This window comes from Laetiporus sulphureus (assembly GCF_001632365.1).
Source record: "Laetiporus sulphureus 93-53 unplaced genomic scaffold LAESUscaffold_20, whole genome shotgun sequence".
In the NCBI taxonomy this organism is placed as follows: Eukaryota; Fungi; Basidiomycota; class Agaricomycetes; order Polyporales; family Laetiporaceae; genus Laetiporus; species Laetiporus sulphureus.
The window spans coordinates 1,016-21,783 of record NW_024468529.1 but is presented as its reverse complement, the minus strand read 5'-3'; the positions used below and the strand labels follow the sequence as shown (position 1 = coordinate 21,783).

At 56.3% G+C, this 20,768-nt stretch overlaps 8 protein-coding genes across 8 annotated transcripts; 5 read left to right on the top strand and 3 right to left on the bottom strand.

The window, feature by feature from the left end:
- Positions 1 to 359: 359 nt before the first annotated feature.
- Positions 360 to 2,425, bottom strand: LAESUDRAFT_725836 (uncharacterized protein). Its single transcript, XM_040908900.1, has 3 exons — positions 2,051 to 2,425; positions 1,907 to 1,977; positions 360 to 1,849 (listed from the first exon to the last, which is right to left on the bottom strand). The coding sequence occupies exons 1-3, from the start codon at positions 2,255 to 2,257 to the stop codon at positions 370 to 372; spliced, it is 1,758 nt and encodes a 585-aa protein (XP_040764139.1). The 5' UTR covers positions 2,258 to 2,425; the 3' UTR covers positions 360 to 369.
- Positions 2,426 to 3,042: 617 nt separating this feature from the next.
- LAESUDRAFT_653536 (GRIM-19) lies at positions 3,043 to 3,718 on the top strand (the record flags this gene model as incomplete). Its single annotated transcript, XM_040904431.1, has 3 exons — positions 3,043 to 3,188; positions 3,402 to 3,543; positions 3,656 to 3,718. 3 exons carry the CDS (start codon positions 3,043 to 3,045, stop codon positions 3,716 to 3,718), a joined length of 351 nt encoding a protein of 116 aa, XP_040764138.1.
- A 748-nt stretch (positions 3,719 to 4,466) lies between these two features.
- On the top strand, positions 4,467 to 6,431 carry LAESUDRAFT_736842 (uncharacterized protein; the record flags this gene model as incomplete). Its single annotated transcript, XM_040910724.1, has 4 exons — positions 4,467 to 5,484; positions 5,564 to 5,736; positions 5,801 to 6,121; positions 6,183 to 6,431. 4 exons carry the CDS (start codon positions 4,467 to 4,469, stop codon positions 6,429 to 6,431), a joined length of 1,761 nt encoding a protein of 586 aa, XP_040764137.1.
- Positions 6,432 to 6,446: 15 nt separating this feature from the next.
- LAESUDRAFT_175551 (acyl-CoA N-acyltransferase) lies at positions 6,447 to 7,887 on the bottom strand. Its single transcript, XM_040901449.1, has 4 exons — positions 7,372 to 7,887; positions 7,032 to 7,298; positions 6,942 to 6,960; positions 6,447 to 6,873 (listed from the first exon to the last, which is right to left on the bottom strand). The coding sequence occupies exons 1-4, from the start codon at positions 7,515 to 7,517 to the stop codon at positions 6,796 to 6,798; spliced, it is 510 nt and encodes a 169-aa protein (XP_040764136.1). The 5' UTR covers positions 7,518 to 7,887; the 3' UTR covers positions 6,447 to 6,795.
- LAESUDRAFT_176139 (uncharacterized protein) lies at positions 7,550 to 11,672 on the top strand. The gene is made up of 3 exons (XM_040901451.1): positions 7,550 to 7,724; positions 7,782 to 8,057; positions 8,117 to 11,672. Exons 2-3 carry the CDS (start codon positions 7,817 to 7,819, stop codon positions 11,347 to 11,349), a joined length of 3,474 nt encoding a protein of 1,157 aa, XP_040764135.1. The 5' UTR covers positions 7,550 to 7,724; positions 7,782 to 7,816; the 3' UTR covers positions 11,350 to 11,672.
- On the bottom strand, positions 11,416 to 13,975 carry LAESUDRAFT_175547 (uncharacterized protein). Its single transcript, XM_040901448.1, has 10 exons — positions 13,895 to 13,975; positions 13,492 to 13,723; positions 13,369 to 13,432; positions 13,236 to 13,312; positions 12,937 to 13,183; positions 12,079 to 12,880; positions 11,956 to 11,995; positions 11,770 to 11,888; positions 11,655 to 11,707; positions 11,416 to 11,577 (listed from the first exon to the last, which is right to left on the bottom strand). The coding sequence occupies exons 2-10, from the start codon at positions 13,587 to 13,589 to the stop codon at positions 11,482 to 11,484; spliced, it is 1,596 nt and encodes a 531-aa protein (XP_040764134.1). The 5' UTR covers positions 13,590 to 13,723; positions 13,895 to 13,975; the 3' UTR covers positions 11,416 to 11,481.
- A 282-nt stretch (positions 13,976 to 14,257) lies between these two features.
- Positions 14,258 to 15,842, top strand: LAESUDRAFT_725832 (ArfGap-domain-containing protein). Its single transcript, XM_040908899.1, has 5 exons — positions 14,258 to 14,402; positions 14,458 to 14,520; positions 14,593 to 14,650; positions 14,709 to 14,834; positions 14,891 to 15,842. The coding sequence occupies exons 1-5, from the start codon at positions 14,290 to 14,292 to the stop codon at positions 15,824 to 15,826; spliced, it is 1,296 nt and encodes a 431-aa protein (XP_040764133.1). The 5' UTR covers positions 14,258 to 14,289; the 3' UTR covers positions 15,827 to 15,842.
- A 3,977-nt stretch (positions 15,843 to 19,819) lies between these two features.
- Positions 19,820 to 20,268, top strand: LAESUDRAFT_759243 (uncharacterized protein; the record flags this gene model as incomplete). Its single annotated transcript, XM_040912573.1, has 2 exons — positions 19,820 to 19,996; positions 20,047 to 20,268. 2 exons carry the CDS (start codon positions 19,820 to 19,822, stop codon positions 20,266 to 20,268), a joined length of 399 nt encoding a protein of 132 aa, XP_040764132.1.
- Positions 20,269 to 20,768: the final 500 nt, after the last annotated feature.

The following is a 20,768-nucleotide window of genomic DNA, read 5'->3' as shown; positions in this document are numbered from 1 at the left end:
TGATTAATCGCATACCCCATATTTTACATGCACATGCTCGTTCATATACTCCAATCCCGCGACACCCGTCACCGTTTATTGAAATCAAGATTGCAGATTCCGGGGAATGGAGAGTGGATCTGTGATAGATTCCGTAAATAACAAAGTTACAAGGACAGCGACCAACCCGCAGTGGTATTACACATGCTCCTGCGGATCCACACAGCTGCTGCAGTCTGTGTATCAAGATTCGGTGGGGCAGTACAGAACTGTGTATGGTTTCGCCAAGACAATAGCACTCGCTCGCAATGGAAGACACGTCTAGAGGCATACGCACATTGAACAGACTTTTCACGGTATTCGGATGGCACAGCACGAACCAGTGCGACTCTAGTCCTGATCCATAGGCTCGTCTCTCTGCTCGCCCGCGCCGAGCTCCCCGCCGCCATCGTCCATGTGTCTTCTTTTGACAGCCCTCCCCTCCGGCGCACGGTTGCCCTGTCTGGAGGACGCACGGCTGCCCTCGGCGGGCGAGCGCCCTTCTCCGGCGCACTCGTCACCCATCTCCACGTCTCCTCGGAGTCGCTTCCTCGCATCCACAGTGGCAGCGGGTATCTCCGCGGCACTGCCGCGTGCAGCCCCATTGTGCTCTTCGTACCCGAGCTCGCGGTCGACGCCGATCAGGTTGGACACGCGCGGGGCCTTACTCCGTCCCCGCTCGCCGTCGTCACGGTACGCCGTGGCCTCGCCGGACGTCGGGCGCGAGGGCGCCCTACTCCCTTGGCTTCCGTGGTTTTGTATCGGCGAGCCTGAGGGAGAGACACTGCGCGACGGATTCTGGCTTGAGTTGGCATTCGTTGCGGCCGTCTGCGCGTGCTGCTGGCGCATCCACTCCGCCGTGAGCGCCTCCTGCTCCTCACGCTCCAGCCGCAAGCGGTACTCCAGCTCGCGCTCCCGCTCCCTCTCCCTCTCGCGCTCCAACTCGCGCTGGTACTCGAGCTCGCGGCGCAGCTCCCAGTCGCGCTCCGTCATCTCGCGGTTGATGTTCGCGCCGGGCCCGACGCGCTGATGATTGTGTATGCGCCCCGCGCTGCGGTCCGAGCCGCGCGTGCTCGCGGGCGAGTGCGACGGCTCAGATGTGGGCAAGCTCTGCGCGGAGGTCTGAGCGGGCGTGGGCTGGGGCGCGTGCGTGTGGGAGTGTGGGCGCGGGTGGGCGAGCTCCTGCACGTCGTGGCGCCGACCCCGGTCGCCTTGCGATTCGGGTGGCGCGCTCGGGCTTCCGCTGTGGCTATGGCCGTGCGCCGCCGGTGGGAGGGTGTCCATCCTCGCATCCCTGCCTGACATGGGATCTAGATCTGGGCGAGCCGAGCTTGAGCGCGGATGGTGGGAAGAGTCCGGGTGCGGGTGCGGGTGGGCGTACGCCGGCTGGTAGGGTGCGCCGTGGTGCTCGTTGAGAGAGGGCAGGTCCGGGGGTGCTTCCGCCGTGGGATGGATGAGAGGGATCATCGGGGGCAGGGGTGGCAGCTGGTGATTCGGGTCGTAGCCCGGTCCTGAATCGTGGCGAAAACCGTACACGAGTGGCAGCCCGTGCGGAGGCGGTTGTGAGGGCACTGCAGGTGTACCGTTGGGGACTGCAGCAGGTGGCACGTCTTCGACTGCGACGACGCGTCCGTCTGGTCCGAGCACGAGCCGCGCATCCGGCCGGGTGCGCATGTATTCGACGAGCGCAGGGTCGCTGACGTCGATCACGCGAGCGTGCTCGGGAGGTGCGGGCGGGTGTTGATGGAAGATGGGGTCCTGCTCGGGAGGGAGTTCTTGCACATGCCTGCCGGGGGTGGGTGGCACGGCGGCGAGCCGTTCATAGAGAATGCTGAGATTGACGTGTACCTGTTACGGGAAGTCCAATAACGCTGACAATGGCACTCACGCTCGTTCAAGGTTCATGCGACGGATATTTTTCTTGGCCAGAAGGAGCTTGAAATACAGCCTGTCATTGTCCTATGGCGGCAGTTGATGAAGCGAGCTGTTGTCAGGTGCACAGTCGTGGCTGGCACAGAGATGCAGGACTCACCGCCTCGATCTCCTTGACCTTCTTCTTGAGCTCACGGTACTTGTTCTGATACTTTGTGTCCTCCACGCCAGCGGTGATACCGGAGACGATTGCCTTGTTACGCTGCTTCGCAATGAACTGGGTGTTCATGGCGACACCGGGCGGATGATACATGGGCTGCATGGGAGCGAGGTGGTGAGAAGGACCGGGGGACGGCTGGCGGGACATGGTGATGGTGGCGGAGAAGGAGGGCAGCTCAGCGGCGAGGGCGAAATTGGAGCTCAATTGGCTGTCATGTTTGTCCGGGCGTTGAATCACGCATCGCGCGCTGCCTTCGCCTTCTCGGCAGATCCCGCGTGCTCCCAGCCGGTGGCTTTCCCACGCGCACCCATCGTTGGCGGCGCGATAGGCAAAGGCGGTCGTGTCCATTTATTCCGATTTCACATCGCAGCCAGGGCGAGCAGAGCGATGGGAATGCCCCGGCTGCAGCGTCTGCTGACGCCGCGGTGCAATGGCAATTGGTCGCGGGCCACATTCTGATATTCTCGTGCGATATTCGCATAACGGCATGCAGTTAAGCGAGCCAGAATGCAGGAGGGGAATTGTCTAACGTATCCATCACCTCCTCTCCCCCGCTCTCGCCGCAATCTCCTCGGGCGCTCTCCGGGTGGAATTGCCGCAAAAGGCAGCTGTGGCCGGCCCACGTGGCTCCCGTCACGCCCCCGGGCAAGCACGCGTCGCGGCGAACGTCAATGCATCCCTCCATCCACACACTCGCTGACGGCCAGCACTCCGCCGCAGACAATTCATACATTTCCGCAGCATCATCGCGCTAGCATACCTGCACACCTATCAGGATTCTCGCCAGTGAGTGCATTCCATGTTTTGCGCAGAATGGAAGCTCGAACGGCATGTCGTTGGCAGTGTCCGTACCATACAGACAGTACGTCCATCTTTGCAATGATGCGTGCGCGCTGCGCCGCTGACGCATCGCGTGCTACGCACATAGAGATATGCCCCCGCCCGGGGGATTCGAGGCGATCAAGTACAAGCGCAATCTCCCGCTGCGCGGGCCCAGTGGACTGGTCATCCTCGGCGGCGTGACGGCTGTATGCGCGTACGGCTTCTACCGCGTCGGAAAGGGCAATCTCGAGAGAAGGTGCGTGGAAAAACCAGACGAGCCTTCCGGTGCGGCATGGTCAGGCGGACGTCAAACGTGTGCTGTTCTGCGCCCGCTCGACGCAGAACGTGGCTGCGTTTGGATCCGACCGCACGAGACCGGCGTCTTATCGCTGTTCACGGCCGGATTTGGCGTCATAGACAGAGAGCAGAGAATGGTTCGATGCTGATATGGATGTATTGTTCCTCGCAGGGAGTTGCAGAGGGAAAAGATTTGGTCACGCATCCACCTGGTGCCGCTGCTACTTGCCGAGGGTGACCGTGACGCGTATCGTCGCCAGCAGGCGGCGTTGGAGAGGGAGAAGGAAATCATGAAGGACGTGCCGGGGTGGGAGGTGAGGCGCTCATTGCTTCGGCGGGGACGTGTTCTGCTCGTTTGCTGATTGTTATCGTGTTTCTTCCTGACGTGTGCGCGCATGGACCCCTGTTCGGACGGATGGGTGACAGGCGGGCAAAAGTGTCTACAACAACCCAAGGTACCGGTCTGCGGAGTGGGTTGTGGTTCTCTGATGGTAGTTGTCCTTGTACGCTTCTGCGAGAATGAGATCACACGATAATAGGCTTCCATTTGGCAGTGAAAGATGATCAGAGAGTGGCCTTGGGACCCACCATTGTCCCAGGGCGACCGGAGGTCCTCCCCCTGCGTCCGCCGGCCTCCCCATTGGCTGGTGACAATGGCGCCGCTCGTCCGCCACCCGGGGGCGCACCTCCCTGATATGGATAGTGCCCCGGGCATGCCGGGCGGGCCTCGGCCCGTTCAAGCAAGCTCTCGCAGCGCGTCTGCAGACTAGCTCAGCGCCTGCGCCGACGACGGACGCCTGCTCGGACGCGCTCTGGGGCAGGGTCCGTGCAGGATATGGTCTCGCTCGCGCGGCGGCGGTCACGAGGAGGCTCGGGGGCGTCTGCGATCCCGTCGTTCTATCGGCTGTCAACTAAAATTGGACGGCAGACACGCCGAAACAGGCAAGCGTCACCGACGTCCGAGATACAGATTACAGAACGCCCTTGCCGCTGATTCGATCCGAGTCAGTTGGGCACCCGCAATCACTCGACAATCGCAAGCGTCGCCCTTTCCAACGCCGCTTCCAATTCCATGCCGAGCTCTCCTCCGACCATTTAAATGCCTCCGCACATATCCCCTCCCGCTGCCTCCGCCTTTCCATTGCTCCCATCCCCTCCATCATATCTGCGCGCTCCCATATAAGGAGCCGTCACTCTACTCTCTCTCCGTCCTCTCCCTCTCCCTCTCTTCCGCCCAATGTCCCCCTTCTCTTTCCGCCGTCGCGACCGCCACCATCACCCCGACGCCGTCGCTGTTGCCGTCGCCCCACCAGACATGACTCTTCGCGACCGCTCTCCGATCTTCTCTTTCGACGACCCCCTCCGCCTTGAGTCCGACAACATGATCTTCGACTTTGACGACATGCAGCCCTTCGAGTCCAAGTCGCCCTTCATCTGGGATTCTCACCCCGACTTCCGCATGTCGCATGTGCCTTTTCCTGCATCGCCTGACTCGACGTCGAGCCAGCTTGATCTCGGCGGGACCTATCTGTCTCCCGCCGATCGCTCATTTGCTCCCGAGGCGCTCGCTGGTCAGCAGGACATGACGCCCGCCACCCCGGACTTTAATGACACTACGTTCTATTCCCACTGGCTCACCGATCCTGATGCGTCCACCTTCGTAGGCGCGTCGGTGCCCATCCCGATCCCCGCTCACCAGGCGCTCGCCACCCCACCACCGCAGCAGCACCAGCCGCAGTCCTTTGGCGCATACAACGACAGCTCTGTGTTCCCAGACGTGGCTGCGTTCTCGCCTCTCACCGCCTTCGCCGCACTGCAGCCACTCCCACGCTCGTACACCCCTGACGAGGATGCGATCATGACTGACGCGTTGCGCGGCGACAGCACCAGCGCATTGTCCCCAGCCAACACGCCATACACCCCTGCCTGGGCGACGCAGCTGTGGGACTCGCCCAGCCCGCAGCCCCAGGAGGTCACGGTCGCCGCCCCGCCGGTTTCCTTCCCACCCCCGTCCGAGGACGATTACGCAACACAGCGGCAACGCGTTGCTACGCGCCGCGGGCTCCCGACAGTGACCCAGATCTTCCAGTCCTCAAGTGCACCCTCGGTGTCGCGTATGCGTGCGCAGTCGTTCTCGAGGCCGTACAGCAACCGCCGTGAGTCGATAAGCGAGCACGACGACGCAACTATCCGAAAGAAGAAGCGTGCAGGCTCAGAGGAGGAGGCGCGACCCGTGGAAAAGCGGGCGGAAAGCCGTGAGCGTGAGTACCCATCGCTCGGCCTTCGCTGTCATCGACCATGCGTTACTGATACGCATATGACTCATCCTCGTAGGCCCGCAGCGGTCGACCCTTCGCCCGCCTAAGCTTGCACCGTCTGCCTGGCAGCTCTATTTCACCGATTGGATTGCGCACCACCAGGCGTCGAGCGACAAGAAGCTTAATGTTGCACAGGCGGCGAAGGAAGCTGGCCAAGAGTATGCGAAGCTCACGGACGCGCAGAAGCAGGTACGTTCCGTTTCGACGCGTCCGGTGTGCCTCGGCCCGCTTACTGACACATGCTGTGCTGTAGCCTTACAAGCGTCGTTCTCAGCTCGCGAAAGAGCAGCGTGAGCGCGAGCTGGCGGCATACATGCGCACGCTGACCCCAGAGGACATCAAGCGCGAGAACGCGTTCCGAACGGCACAGCGTCGCGCGGGCAAGAGCCGCCGGGGAAACATCAAGGACCCAAACGCGCCGAAGAAGCCGCTGAGCGCGTATTTCATGTTCTTGCAGCGGATTCGGTCGGATCCCGATCTGGTAAAGGAGGTCTTTGGTGATGAGACGGAAACTACGAAGCAAAGCGTGCTGGCCGCTGGGAAGTGGCGCTCGATGACAGATGAGGAACGCAAGGTACGCGATCTATTGTGTTGGTCAAGTCAGGTAGCTGAATTCTTCGTCTTCCATTACGTAGCCGTTCCTTGCGCAAGCCGAGCAGGAGAAGCTCGAGTACGAAGCGGCGAGAAAGATGTACGAGGAAGGCACGACCGGCTATGGCACGAGCATCAACTTTAGCATTCTGCCTAGCACGTCGATCGAGTCGATGCCCTTCCCGAGGAGCGTTTTGCGTCCGCGCAAGCAGGAGCCACCGAGCCCTGGAACCGAAAGCGAGAGCGACGGTTTCACCACCGACGACGCATCCGATGTGCCTCATCGCTTGTAAGCGGCATGAATGCCGGTTTGGCATCGCTGCTTGATTCTTGTAACAGACTTTCCATGATGATTTTCTTCTCACATCTCCAGTTCATGCTTGTATTTGGGAGGAGGGTCCACATTTGTGAGTGACCCTCCAATATACCTTCTTGCAGAGTTGCAGCGGAGCGGGAGTACGTCCTTAGAGCATGCACGTTTCGACCTCATATGCCTTTAGTTGCACCATTTATGACGTTACACCCACACGGACTTCGCACAAGTGTTGTATCGCTGTATACCACTCCCCTCTCCTATATGCTGTATTGCTAGCTCTTCACTCCGCTCCCATGTACATACGCTTACGACCTTTACGACCAATGCACGAGTGTTTCCCCCTAACTGTCTGCATCGGATATCGGCAAGCGAGCGACCATCAACTGATGCGGAGCTCCGTCCTCATCGAACTCATCACCCTGAGAGCCGGGTGAATTCGGCCGCCGAAGAAGAAGTGCGCACACAGAAGGAAGGCAGATAGACTTACCTGGGACTCGTATCCAAATCTTCCGCAGCGGTGACAAATTGGCGAGATGAGCACATGCAATATATTTAATCGATAGCACTAGTCGCACACCTCGCGTAGAAGCCCTTGACAGGGATCTGGGAGTGGGCCTTGATCGTGACGAATGGAAGGTCGCCGGGGGTGTGCTTCGCGTCCTTCTTTGCGTAGTCGTGCAGGGCGAGAACCAGAGCCCGGCCGAAGCGGAATTGGCGGTAGTCTTTGAGGACGGCGAGGCGGCTGAGCTTGTAGTACCCGTCGTGCTTCGTGCAGCGGATGGTACCGACTGGTTCGTGCGAGGGCACGAGCCGCAAGAGGATGTGCGTCGCCGCGTCGTCGAGGCTGCGGCGGTCGGGAGAACAAACGTCGGACGGGCACTCATGCGGGGCGGCCTGCTAAGATGAATGACACGGACTCATCGATCTCGGTGTCGAGCGGGAAGCCCTGCTCGCAGTGAAAGACGGCAATGCGGACGTCGTAGCACTGTTGGCGGAGCGCGGTGCGCTCGGGATGGGCGACGGGGACGACGAGGAGGTCGTGCGGGGGGATGGGCAATGCCATGTTTGTGCTAGCGTTAGTGGCCTCGAGGATGGGAAAGAGCGCGTCGAGGACGTGATGATCTCCGAGCCAGGACCGTCATGGTCACACAAACACGCACGCGTGCGCGCCTCGGGCACTGCCGAACTGCTCTTGCCGCTGCGCGATTTTCTGCAGGCTACGCATGTCGCAGCCAGTCTGCCTAACGCTCGCCAGGTCCTGTTCCGTCAGGTGCGTCCGCGCGGTTTCGCGTGCGTGCTCGTCGTCGTGCTCATCTCTCGCCACCAGGCCGCCGCAAAATTCTCGTCGGGGTGGGCATTGTGATGCTGGAGCCGCTGGCCGCGACCGTGTTCAACACTCTCCTGTCCGGACGTCCGTTCACGGCACTACCACACTCGACGACCTCCCAGCTTGCTTTGAGAATGACGGCCGGAGCAGCCGCTTCTGCGTTTCCGAGCGACTTTTTCACGCCGCGTCCGCGCCGGGTGAAGGGAAAGGAGCGTGCCATGCCGCTCGATGACTGTCTCTGTGACGACATACCCGTGCGTCTCGAGTCGTGCACCGGTGAGTGGCGTCCGTGGGCTTCACGCTTTCCGTCGTGGCTCATCCTCATTACCGTCCAGACATCAAGTACATTGTCGCACTACATGGCACGGTGATGAGCCGACCCAGGGTTCGCCGTCTCTCCTGCCGCAAAATCATGCACGCACCCACACGAAGTACCCTCCCTTCTCTGCACAACCTCGCCAGACGCGTCGACCTATCCCAGATACGATACGTGTCCAGCCTCCAAGAGCCACCTGACTCGTCGGCCTCTGAGCCCGGGACGCAGCACCTCGACCAGTGGCGAAGCATGATCATGGACTACACCTCTGGAGCTCGGGCGTCTGATCCAGAGAAAGTATGGCGTGCGTACGAGTCTTTGCAACAGGCTGATGGGTGCGCGTCTATGACTGCGAATCAGCTGCTAAGCTACGGCGCCCGGGTCGCAGCAATCGTGGAGGACGGACACTTTGACTGGATCCAGATCGAGTCGTTTATTCTCTGGGGAACACGGTTGCTTAGCCTGCTGCAGAATGTCTCGGATAGGATCAAGACCGTCTCTCATGACAAGGACTTTTTGCTGTGGCGCATCTTGGGTGTCTGTGGTCTGGCCATGGTAGGGAAGATCGATGACGCTGTTGCTGCTGCTCACGATGTGCAAGAGATGCCGTTCCAGCCGGAGGGGCGAATCCAGGTTCTGCAGATGCACGATGTGCTCATTTGCTCGCTGCGGCAGCATCGAGATCCTGTGGCTGTGCTGGAGTACCTCGTGGAGAAGTGGGAAGCTGTCGGGACCTATTTGCACCGGTCAACTCTCCGCTGGCAGAACAAGGGCCACCCCCAAATCAAAGCGTTCAGGATGCACGCGTTTCAGTCGGTTGCTTGCATTCAGAGCCCCGTCGGCTTTTTACAGGACGTTCATGAACAGTGGTCACAGGATAGGCGACAGGTGGCGGGCGAGTTTCTCGTGCATGCTCTGTGCGAATGCAAGATGGGTAAGGAAGCTCTGGATGTCCTGGAGATCATGCGCAACCAGTCTTTGTCCTTTACGGTCGAGCTGCAGTTGGAAGTGGTCAAGGCTTTGGTCAAGGCAGATGCTTTCGAGCTCGCTAACAGCCTGTTTATGTCATTGACTCAGTTTATGGGGTCAGGACAAATGTTTGTTACGTTCCAAACGGTCGGCTTATATCTATTCTCACATCAAGGCGACATTCCACGAAGCGAGGAGTACTTTAATCGTCTCTCCCAAAGGAGCGCAGTTAATATCACACACATTGCCATGATGCTCCATGCTCATGCGGTCAATGGGAACGCCAAACTCGCGGTGCAGCTCTTTGAGCACTTCTTTCCTCCAGCCATATCCAGGCGACCGGACGCACTGCGGCCGAATATTTATCACTACACTGCTGTCATTCATGCCTTCGCGCGAGAGGGGAGCCTGGAGAGCATGAACCACTGGCTCGAAGTCATGACCAAGGACGGTATCTACCCGGATAGCTATGTCTACAGCATCATCCTCAAAAGCTTTGCGGAGAAAGGCGAGACCAGCTATGTTGCGAACCTGCTTGACCAGATGCGCGCAGCTGGGATGTCACCCAGCCGGGAGCACTATTCGACGATCATCGCCCTGCTTGCAAAGCGACGGGACGTCATCGCTGCTGAAGAGATCTACAAGCGGGCGGTCAGCGAAGGGGTTGTTCCTGACCGTCAGTTGGTCACGGCTATGATGAACGCGTACGTCGAGGCCGGTCAGTGGGAGGGTGTCATTCGTGCGTTTGATTACCTCAAGAGCTCTGCACACCGCGGTCTGCGCCTCTCGGTGGAGGTTTACAACACGCTGCTCAAGGCATACGTGCTTATTGGCGCGCCCTTCCGTGTGGTGGCGAATCTCTTCCGGAGGCTGGACGAGGCTCGGGTCCGGCCTGATGCGCACACTTTCGCGCTGCTCATTCTGTCTGCGTGCGATTCGGGTCTGATGGAGATTGCGTTTGACTTGTACAAGGAGATGGAAGCGCTCTCGGAGGACTGGCAGTCGCATATGCACATCAACGTCTACGTTCTCACGATCATCATGGCCGGCTATCTAAGAAAGGGCGACCGGGGGAAGGCTAGGAAGTTATTCGACGAGATGCGCAAGCAGGGCATCCAGCCAAGCGCGATCACGTACGCGGCGATCGTCAAGGCGTACGGGAAGGAGCAGAGCGGGGCCGGACTGCAGGTTGCGGAAGAGTTCGTGCAGTCGCTCATGTCGGCAGAGAAGACCCACGAGTGGGCGAAGACCAGCGGAAATCGGGCTCGTGCGATTGAGACAGTATTCGCGCCGCTGCTCAGTGCCTACGCGCGGCGAGAGCATCCCGAAGACGTCGAGCGGCTCATCTCGCAGATGCTCGAGGCGGGTGGAGAGCCGACCATCGGTGCGCTCACCGCGATGCTCGATGCGCACCGGCGCAAAGGCAACGCCGACGCCGCACGCGAGATCTGGCCGCAGATTGTCGAGCTCGGTCTGCGGCACTCGGAGGTGGACTCGCTCTTTGCGCCGGTCAGCGCGAAAGGCGGGGCGCTGCCCGATCTGCGCGGGCACGGTATGGCGATGTGTATCCCGCTCTCGATCTACACGGACGCCATGTCCGCGGGAGGCTACCACGCGGAGGTGGCGGAGGCGTGGCGCAGGCTGCACGAGGAGAAGCTCGCGTTCGACTCGCACAATTACAATCACCTCATCGTCGCGCTCGTCCGTGCAGGCGAGCCAGAGCGCGCGTTTGATATCGTTGAAAGCGTGATTCTGCCCTATCAGCGCCGATTCCGGGAGTCACTGTCTATGAAGCGTGAGTTCGAGCCGAAATCACCGCTTCGTGCGGAGCGTCTCCCCCAGCCGGACGACCTGCCTGACGTGTCACCTCATGCCCCTATGCATTCCACCGATCGCCGAGAGACAGCGGTGGGAACTGCTACATTGAAATCAAGCCGTAGTATGGAAGAGGAGTTCCAGGAGGACTTTGCCCATGCGTTGCAGATTCTCTACAAGTTCTCGCCCCTGTGGAATGTGTGGCGGCCTCATGCTGTCGTTCTGAACCTTCTCCACGAAGTCCTTGATCACTTGGAATCAGGTAGACTGATACAGCCAGTGCGCCCAGCCACGGCTTCGCCGGAACCTACGCCCGATCCGCAAACGATCGGACAGAGAAGACTAAAGGCCGCTGCCATACTCCGTAAGATTTATAGCGAATGCCCGCAGACAGTGGAGATGGCCCGCGACTTCAACAGCGTCAGGAGGGCGCGAACCCGGAAATTCATTGGCAGACGTTCAGAGTGAGGAAACTTTGAGCGACAAATACTATTGCTACGACAGCCATTGGGGGACCCATCATAAAGATAGCGGATGCAAACGCGGCGAGCGAAGCGAAGGTCCACGTAACCCGAAACTGACAATTCGACGCCTACGTCATCATGTTCCTCCCTCATCGGACTCGTCGCCGGACAAGGCTGATGACCCGCTACGGAGCCTCTTCCGGCCCAGTTTTGCGCTACCATTCCGATTTCGCTAAACGAGTCGGACGCCATGCGTCGATGCATCGCGTGATTGGCTGTGCATGTGTTGAGTGGAGAGGGTTTACTCACCAGAGGAAGTTTCTGCCCTTGACTGCCGAGGGCTATGGAGAGGGCGGTAGTATCTGTCGGTCACAGGATCTATTAGCTCTCATTCAGCATGTGATGTACAGAGAGGAGCGCTCACCTGGCACGCCAGGGAAGCGTTTGGCGGAGAATACGACAAACGGCTCAGTGAATGTCTGGGCAAGTACGGGCGATACGCCTGTGTGTATTCGAGACGCTCTTCCCTCAGGAGCCGGAGGCCTGCGGATGCAGCGAAGACGCGTCAGTTGTATTACGAGCGTTTATCAACGGGATCGAGCTAGCTTACGCGCCGACGTTCATGAGACGCAGCCTGAGACGGAAGGTACCTATGCAAACGGAAAGGGCGAATAGAGTTCACGATAAGCACGGGTCCAATTCATATGAATAGGATTTGCGCAGATGAACGCACCTTCTGTCCGGACTGACAGATCCTGAAAGAGAAAGAAGATTCCGGGTTTTCGATGCTCGTCCACCAGGCTGCAGGCGTTCGCAGACAGGGGCCCGACGAGCGTCCGTGTATAGGTGTGCCTTGGCAAGGGGGGCATATTCGATGGCGGCGTAGGTTCCTGAGCGTATTGCGCGTCGTGATAGTGTGACCCAGGCGGCGGCTGTTGCGTGTATGGTGCTTGTGGATACCCTTGTGCATCGATGGGCTGCTGGTGCCCGATGGTGTTGTACTGCTCCTGAGAGTATCTGTTCTGAGTGTACGTCTCAGAAGACGCGTAAGAATGCTCGTGATTCGAAGGCGGCCCATGTGAATGGCGGAGCGAAGGCTCGATCGCGCCGGAGCTATGAGACACGCTATTGTTATCGAGCGGAGAATAAGAAGCGTCTTGTGGCCAGGTGCGGTATGGCATGCCTTCCGCATCCTCCCTCCCTGGGTTCTCAAGCGGCCAGTCTTCTCCCGCGCCAGGTCTTGATGTTCCTGCGGAGTTGTAACTTACTCCTGCCGCAGGCCCGCCAGTGGTCGAATTGCTCCGGCCTGCGGAATGAATGGGACGGAGGACAGGGGGCGGCGGATATTGCGAAGCTCGGTCCATTGACGTTGCCTGAGGAGGATAGCCCCAGGGCATCGGGGCTTCGGATGACGAGCCGTAGCTTGCCATGGGCTGATAGCTCTGCGGATCGGAGGGTGGTTGCGCGGGGTACGGATAGACCTGGGCTGAGTAGCCCGCACTGGGAGGGGCCATGTATGGAGGTACTGCATTCGGCTGCTGTAGATGTCGCGTCCATGTCAGCTGTCAATCCATGAGAACGGTTTGCTCACTTGCGTATTGTCTTGAGAGGCGGAGGCCGGCGGAGGACTGTCTCTTCCCGAGCGCTGATGAGCGGCATTGGCGGCAGCGCGTCGTTTTGCTTTGAGGTGGTTCGCGGGCAGGACGTACCGATCAGCGGACGTGGGGGGCAGGACGTACCGATCAGCGGACGTGGGGTGCAGGACGAGATTCATTTCGTGCTTGCCGTCTGCCGACCACAAGTCGACCGTCACCAGGAAGAACGAGCAGTCGATCTCCCTGTCATGCGCGTCAGCAACATACTGTAAAGGTCACCTTGCAGGACACTCACTCGACGTCTACTATGCTTCCGTCATCCCTCTGCACAATCATTTTGGCCACAGCGGCGGGAGCCAGAGGCCGCCTGTCCTGTGCCCATTATCAGCGGCCAGGTTTACCATGTGGCGTGCTGCACGATCGCGCACTTTATCGCCAAACCCACACATCCGCGCCCGGAGCGGGTGTTGGACGACCTCCAGTGAGTAGTACCTGCGCCATGGCAGGGGTTCAGCGCGGTACGCGTGCAAGGCGGTGTGTACAGCACTTACCTCCGCCCGACCCAGTTTCCCCACGAGCGGGGGCCGTCATCGGGATCCTCTGCGGCGACGGTGCTGCTCCCTGCGCGTGCGTTCGTCTTCTGAATCATGCTGTTATCGGGCTCCGGCAGAAATATAGCAGAAGACGCGTAGTAGATTGTATCCAGCCACGATCCGAGGATCTGGGAGATCTCAGTCGCGAGGAAGGGCAGTTCGGGCTGCTGCAGAGCATGCAGTAGCGAATCTGTCCGTAAATTAAGACGCAACGTTAGATGGATCAGTCAAGTAGGCGAGCCCCTCAGAATGCAGCGATGGCGATGGGAATAAGACACGGGCTTGTGCGCGCTCATCTCTCACTGATCAGCGCCAAAACACCGCGTTGTAGAGATCCCCATTAGACACGTTGGGTACGCACTGCACGCTGGACACCTTCTTTTTTAATTATGTACTGCTCAGCGGTGATGAGACCAGCAACGTTGGTGTGGGACTGTTGGAGTCTGAGCTGTACAGCCATCGCTGCGGCCAGCTCTCCCTCGTCTCGGGTATAGCCGCGGACGCGCTGCACGTGGTGCAATACCGCGTGGAGGGGCCACATCGCACGCAAAATGAAACTGAAGCTTCCGTTGATACGGACATCGGTGCACCTATCAGTCAATCCAGGGTTCTCGTGGGTGGTAGCCTGAGGCGAGCCGCTGTGGTGGGCCAGTTTGGCGCTGGAGCCAGCGATCAGCATCGTGGGAACGGGACCCGAGGTGCGGTCAAGTCCCATCAATTCCACCTCACGCTTTGCCACTTCACCCTCACCTCGCCATGGATCAGGCTGTCGCTCGCAAAACACTCCAGGATCTCATCAAACGCGAAGATCTCGAGAACAAGAAATGCATTGACTGTCAGAACCCGAACCCACAGTGGGCATCGCTCAGGTCAGAATATCTGTGCCTTCGTTCTCAGGGCCTGTCACACAGGCTGCTGGATTAGCTTTGCAGTGTTCCTGTGCTTGCAATGTGCCGGGGCGCATAGAGGCTTCGGAGTCCACGTTAGGTGAGTCTTTCGTTGTCGGGCTGTGCCCAGGCCCAGGAGAATAAGCATTAATGCGTGGTCGGCCCGTCACAGCTTCGTGAGGTCTGTATCGATGGACACATGGCAGGAGGACCAGGTCAAGCGCATGCAGGTGCGTGGCAAACTTATAAATTCCCTATAACGATTGACGCTTGTATTACGCGCTGTAGCTGGGAGGCAATGCATTATTCAGGGAGTTTATGAAGACATACCCAGCCGAACAGGGCGGATATACGCCGGGAATGAGTCCATATGATACATATCATTGCTGGGCTGCATCGCAATATCGAGAGAAGGTTCGTTTTCTTACTTGGCTGTAGACGGAACATACAGAACAACGTGCTTCTTACAGCTGGATGCCGAGCTTGCTGGCAAGCCTTGGTCACCATCCGCACCGCCCGCGGGAACGAGCCCTAGCGGTGCTGCGAGCCCACCAGGACGACCGTCGTCTGCTCAAGGACTTCGCAAATCCAGAGCCTCTGCTCGCACGAGCACCGGACGTCAACTACGGAGTGATTCATCGTCCCCAGCCTCCTTCGGCAACGGCAATTCTCCTGGTCTAGGCAGTGCAAGTCCCACATCGGCGACTCCCCTCCAACAGGATCAGAAGGCCGCGAACGAGACGTTTTTCGCAGGATTGGGAGAGGCCAACGCTTCCAGATCGGCCGATCTCCACCCCTCACAAGGCGGCCGCTATCAAGGGTTCGGTAACACGCCGTCTCCAGCGTCAAATCCATCCTATGGTCTATCGTCCAGGGCTGCACCTTCCCTTGCTGAGCTCCAGGAGAACCCTGTCGCCGCGCTCAGCAAGGGCTGGTCGCTGTTCTCTGCTGCTGTCGCAGGTGCAACGCGTGCCGTTAACGACAACGTGATCCAGCCTGGCGTGGGGAAGGTGATGGACCCGAACTTCCAGTCGGGTGTGCGTGGGTACGTCTCCGAGGCAGGCAAGCGTGTAGGAGAGGCTGGCCGCAGTGCGAACACCTGGAGCAAGAACGCGCTCGGAGTGGATGTGGCGCAGCAGGTCGGAGGAGTGGTGGGGACTGTGAAGGACAGGGTGGTCGGAGGACCGGAACGGAGGGGGTACAGCTCTGTCGATGTGGGATACGCATATGTCGGGGAGACGTCCGCGCTTTATGCGGATCACGAGGAAGAGGAGGAGTTCTTTGACACCTTTAGCAGTGCGCCGGCTCGAAGCGCCAGCACAGCTTCGAAGGCGCCTGGTAATGCGGGTTCCTCTGCCGCTGCTGCGAAGAAAGATGACGATTGGGACGAGTGGAAGGATTTTTAGTATACCATCGGCTTGTAGGCATTTGGTCATATAATTATTTACCTGGAGTAGAACTATAAACATTTTGCGCATCCACTCCTGATCGACGTCGAGGCATAGAAGCGCGCAAAGGCGGTGGTGGTTCTTAGCCTCGCGATATGCAGCACCGCACTTCCGTGGTGGACTTACACAGGATGACAGAGCGGGTTTTCACTCATAACACTGGGTGAAAAATGCGATAGTTCACATCATATAATTGAGATAATGTACGAAAAAGAGTTCAAATCATGTAAGGGCATTCTCGGTTGAATAAATTGAGAATTATTGAAGATATGCTTTCCACAATCGGCAATGTATAAAGCAAAGGACATTGTTAATGTCTTGTACAAACTATTCAAAATATCATTTTCAATATTTTTCTAGTCCTGCATGGTGATTATTAGGAACAATATTCAAGAAATTGTCAAAGTTTCATGAGTCATAAGATGATGGAGTTATGATGAGATCATTGAGAAAAATCACGGAAATATGACTTCACTAATTTTTAGTCAAATATTCTGTAAGTATTGTGACCATGTCACAACTTGATGGGCTTCATGTCATGATCCTAATTTACAATAGAACATTACGAGAATCACAATCATTATGCTCTATGAGTCTGCCTCTGATCACAATGTGCCTATCAAGTTATCTATATTATTAAAATGTTCATTGATATCATATGTCTGTGTTATATTTTTAAATGCTCATTAGCATTATCTTCTGTTTAGAGTTAAGTTGTGTTGACCTGCACCAATTTGTGCTAATGATGGTTAGTATAAAGTGCAAGCTGATACTAGCTAATACTAGCCTGCACTATATTGTTCTAGCTTGTACTACATTGTACAAGCAAAGCAACAGCCAGTACTAGCTTGTACTACAATGTACCAACGAAGCAACAGCCAGTACTAGCTTGTACAACAACAACAGCCAGTACTAGCTTGTACTACATTGTACAAGCCAAGCATTGTCAGATTACTGTATCCTTTTGGCCATAGGCTCATAGGGTGTGATGTGATGCCTTGAACTGGGCTGGACCCTAGTTTAAGACCTTCAGTGATATAAGACAAAATCTCAGTTCAGTTCAGATGCAAGTTCATCTGTATGGTGTGCATATGCACTGAAATGTTCTGCAATCAAAAAATGACAGAAAATGTGTTCGACTCTCATGCTATCAGATAACAAGTCACTGCAATCCAAAGGAGTTGACTTATGAGCTGAAAGAGTCTAGAGTAGTGATGTGCTCAGCCCAGCTTGGCTCAAAAGCCCTGGCTTCAGCAGGCTCAGGCCTATCACCAACGCAGGCCAGGCCTGAGGAAGGCAGCTCAGGCTCAGCTCAGCTCAGGCTCAGTGATATGCTCAACCACATCCTGGCCATGAGCAGCACTCCTAACCAACCCTACTTGGAAGGTAAACTGAGGCTCTCTGTCTGCGGTTCCTTTGAGCTACATTCACAGGAAACTTCAGATAATAATGCAGTGATGGGCAGCTGCGAGTCGTTCAGCTGTGTTGCTTGAAATGGGTCAGTTCACAAACTCAGATCGGTGAGTGTTGGACTTGATCAGAGTGGGGTGTTGGACTGAGAAGCAGTCGACAGCTAGATGGTGGGTGTGTGTATCTGTGAGATGCAATTGGTGACTCCTGTGCTTGCAAACTGCTATGGCTGAGGTCTTGAGCTATATCACAGAAAATTGCTATATCTGGATGAAGCTGAATAAGCACTGACGATGAGGCCCTAACTGCCTCCGAACTGGCTCAAGCGTCGACGACAAAGCCCTGAGCACTTCTGACTGAATCGAGTGTTGACAATGAACTTCTGGGCATCTCTGACTGGATCGAGTACTGATGATGAACTTCTGGGCATTTAGCTAGTACTCCCCAGTGCTACGGACCAGTTCTGGGTGCTAGCGAGGCTGCAGGGTTTGATGGAGATGAAATCCTGGTTCGAGACTCGTGACAGGTGGCATGAGAGCGAAATGTGATGGCGTGAGATATGAGAATACAATAATGTGACTTATCTGGCTGAAATCCGAGTCATGCTAGAGGTCACTGCTGAGAGTGCTGCCCCTCTCAGTGTCGAGAATCCCAGAAACATAGAATGTAGTCGCAACTGGCATAGACATAGTCAAGCACGATGCCCTAGCATAGACGAGATGAGAACTGAGTGCTGCTCAGTGGAAAAAACTTTGTATTACTTCCTTTTTATTCCTATGTACAGGGTAGATTATATAGTAAGTCAGAAATGAGCCAGCTGGGTCGCTGAAATGTGTTTCCAATCGTAGAATATGTTTCTGATCTCGTAAAACATGTCGCAAAGCTCGCTCCTGCCCCCTTTCCATATCTTACAGTCGGCGAACTGGAAGTCTGACCCTGACAGGGTCCATCAGTCCGCTACCCTGTCTTCTGTTCGATTAGCATACTTGCTTATTTCCAAGTTGCCTAACTCATCGCTTTCTGCTCTCACACTGCAGCTTGTAGTTGGTGATGCTTCTCAGTGGCCTACTTGTCATTTCCACACCTCATGTTCTTCTTCTGACCTCTTCATGTGGTTCTGCATTCTCAGGCAGTCAACAAAGCCTTCCTTTGCCCCCTCTAGACTGTTCTGGCTCAGACATCACCTTCCCAGATTGCGGCGACTTGCTATCTGATGATATGCTCAACTGCTTCCTGGCTGCCAGCTACCTCCTATCCTGTCGAGGAAGGTGGATCAGAGCTGTTCATCTCCATTCACCTTGGGCCACAGTTGCAGAAACTTCAGCTGATAATGCTTGAGGAGCGGCTGCGAGTCATTCGACATTGTGCTTGAAACAGAGCAGTGAGTGGTGATTCAGACTAGGAAAGTGTTTCTGACTCTAGATGAGTCGAGAAGAGGATGAGTTGTGTGGGATGACTAGAAGGGTGGCGAGTGCCTCTACCAAACAAGTTGTCGAGGGTCAGGGATCGAGCAGTGATGTGGGTCTCTGGCTGACCAATCTTGTGGCTTGGGCACTATAGGCAGCTCTTTCCTGCACTACGGAGGGGGATTGGGCACTCCCTAGGTCTCCAGGACATCTATGCAGGATCTCCAGCACTACAAACAAAACCTGGGTGCTTGCTGAGGCTACAGAGTCTGATGGGGATGGAGATCTGAGTTGCTAGAGCTCGTGATAGATGGCGTGAGAGGAAAAATGAGGTGGTGTGAGGGAAAAATGTGGTAACGTGACTTTTACTGGGCACTTCTCGAGTCGAGCTATGGGCCACTATGAGAAGTGCTGCCCCACGTGGTGTTGAGAGCTAACTAGACATGATACGAAGATGTAGACGAGTGAGACTGAATAGGGCGTGCTGCCCTATTGAGACAATGTGCGTAGAACTGAACTCTGAAGGGTGAAGTCCACTGTTGTTTTTATGGTAGGTACATAGACCATTATATAGGTGTAGAATAGCACCTTATAATGTAGTAGAAGATATTTCTGATCCTTGTTCGCGTTTCCGATCCTCTGAAACAGTTCCAAAACATTTTCCGCCTCCTCCTCATCATTGCTTGCAGTCAGGGAACTGAAAGGTAAGGGCCCTCAAGGGTCTGATGGTCTGCTTCCCTGCGCTTCTCTCGCTTAGAATGAACCTTCATGCCAATTTGGCCAAGCTCGTCCTGCTCAGTTTCTTCTCCTTTATTCTTGTAATTGGTGGTGCTAACGTGCAGGTCCTGGCTCATTTCTGAGTCTTATGTATGACCCTTTTGTGATATGGTGCTGCTGCCACAGATTCTTCAGAGTCGGAGGCCCTCGTGCTGGTCTGTCCAGACTGTTCTGCTTGACATATATGCATTATCAAGTCACGTAGCCCTCGGCTGCTCTTCCAGAAGGGTTTTCGAGCGCAGAATATTTCAGTGCATATCATCTCCCTGGTTCTGAAACCTGGACCATCCTCGGTCCATCGTCTTCGTATATCCAGCTCATCCTTTCCTGCTGTTTGTCCATATTCAAGTCTTCCACCATGTCTTCTTCTCCTCCTCCTGGCATTTTCTCTTTTTACTTTTCTGACTTCAAGGAGCTTCCGGACCAAGCCAAAGCATGGCTTACCACTCTGGACAACATAATCATGGATGTGCCTGCACTCGACACTCTCAAGAAGGTATGGCACCACTGGGTGGACATGTTTGTGCTTACTTTGGTGAGTCAGAGATCCGAGTGCAGGCGACACATGTCTGACCTTCCATATAGACTGAGCTTCGCATTTGTTCCCCTTTCATCGCCACTCCAGTTTTTGGCATTATGGCCAGTATGCTTGATTGGCTAATGTTCCACTCGTGGCCCAAGTTCGACCTATGGCTTGCTGCTGCAATTGGCCATACTGATCTCGCAGCCTTTCACTCAGCCTCCACCAAAGCTTCCTTTATGGAACTGCACACCAAAATGACAGGGATAGTCGAGATGGTGGACTGAGGAATGCTCAGTGGAGCATCCCAGGCTCATGTTACTGCATGCAACTCACTTCTGATGGGATGCGTGGAGGATCTCGTGGTTGATCATCATGATACAAAGTTTCTTGGGTGCGTACACTCCATTGCCTTCTGGTGGATGCATTTTGATCAAGATTGCATGGCCACAGCTGCCAAGCCAATTCACACGTCGAGTGTTTCCGCTTCGTCTGTCAAGCTCACCAAGCGTGAGTTCAGCGAGACTCTCACTGCCATTTGTGCTGCCTCAGTTTCTCATGTGCAATCCATGGTGGGTTCTTCAGCAGGGTCTCCTGAGCCTCCCGCTCCTGCTACATCATCCGGCAAGGTGCCTGCCATGCATTCTAAGGCCATTACTCCTGAGGTTCTCCAAGAGTACCTGGATATTGTTCGCAACACTTTCAGGGTGCTAAAGCAAGCACTTGTTAATTTTGGCAAGCCTTGGCCTTCTGCCAAGGTATATTCACCTTGTCCAGTCAGATACCC

What these genes read in the sequence shown, in the direction of transcription:
- LAESUDRAFT_725836 (XM_040908900.1), bottom strand. Translation starts at nt 2,257, where the DNA reads ATGTCCCGCCAGCCGTCCCCCGGTCCTTCTCACCACCTCGCTCCCATG. An exon ending in AGGTCAAGGAGATCGAGGCG is followed by an intron (nt 1,978 to 2,050) that starts GTGAGTCCTGCA and finishes CTGCCGCCATAG; the next exon opens with GACAATGACAGGCTGTATTT. An exon ending in CGCATGAACCTTGAACGAGC is followed by an intron (nt 1,850 to 1,906) that starts GTGAGTGCCATT and finishes CGTCAATCTCAG; the next exon opens with CATTCTCTATGAACGGCTCG.
- LAESUDRAFT_175551 (XM_040901449.1), bottom strand. Translation starts at nt 7,517, where the DNA reads ATGGCATTGCCCATCCCCCCGCACGACCTCCTCGTCGTCCCCGTCGCC. An exon ending in CTCGACACCGAGATCGATGA is followed by an intron (nt 7,299 to 7,371) that starts GTCCGTGTCATT and finishes CGACCGCCGCAG; the next exon opens with CCTCGACGACGCGGCGACGC.
- LAESUDRAFT_176139 (XM_040901451.1), top strand. Translation starts at nt 7,817, where the DNA reads ATGCTGGAGCCGCTGGCCGCGACCGTGTTCAACACTCTCCTGTCCGGA. An exon ending in GCGTCTCGAGTCGTGCACCG is followed by an intron (nt 8,058 to 8,116) that starts GTGAGTGGCGTC and finishes ATTACCGTCCAG; the next exon opens with ACATCAAGTACATTGTCGCA.
- LAESUDRAFT_175547 (XM_040901448.1), bottom strand. Translation starts at nt 13,589, where the DNA reads ATGATTCAGAAGACGAACGCACGCGCAGGGAGCAGCACCGTCGCCGCA. An exon ending in GGAAGCATAGTAGACGTCGA is followed by an intron (nt 13,184 to 13,235) that starts GTGAGTGTCCTG and finishes CGCGCATGACAG; the next exon opens with GGAGATCGACTGCTCGTTCT. An exon ending in AAGGGCAGAAACTTCCTCTG is followed by an intron (nt 11,578 to 11,654) that starts GTGAGTAAACCC and finishes CGACTCGTTTAG; the next exon opens with CGAAATCGGAATGGTAGCGC.
- LAESUDRAFT_725832 (XM_040908899.1), top strand. Translation starts at nt 14,290, where the DNA reads ATGGATCAGGCTGTCGCTCGCAAAACACTCCAGGATCTCATCAAACGC. An exon ending in CCACAGTGGGCATCGCTCAG is followed by an intron (nt 14,403 to 14,457) that starts GTCAGAATATCT and finishes CTGCTGGATTAG; the next exon opens with CTTTGCAGTGTTCCTGTGCT. An exon ending in GGCTTCGGAGTCCACGTTAG is followed by an intron (nt 14,521 to 14,592) that starts GTGAGTCTTTCG and finishes GGCCCGTCACAG; the next exon opens with CTTCGTGAGGTCTGTATCGA.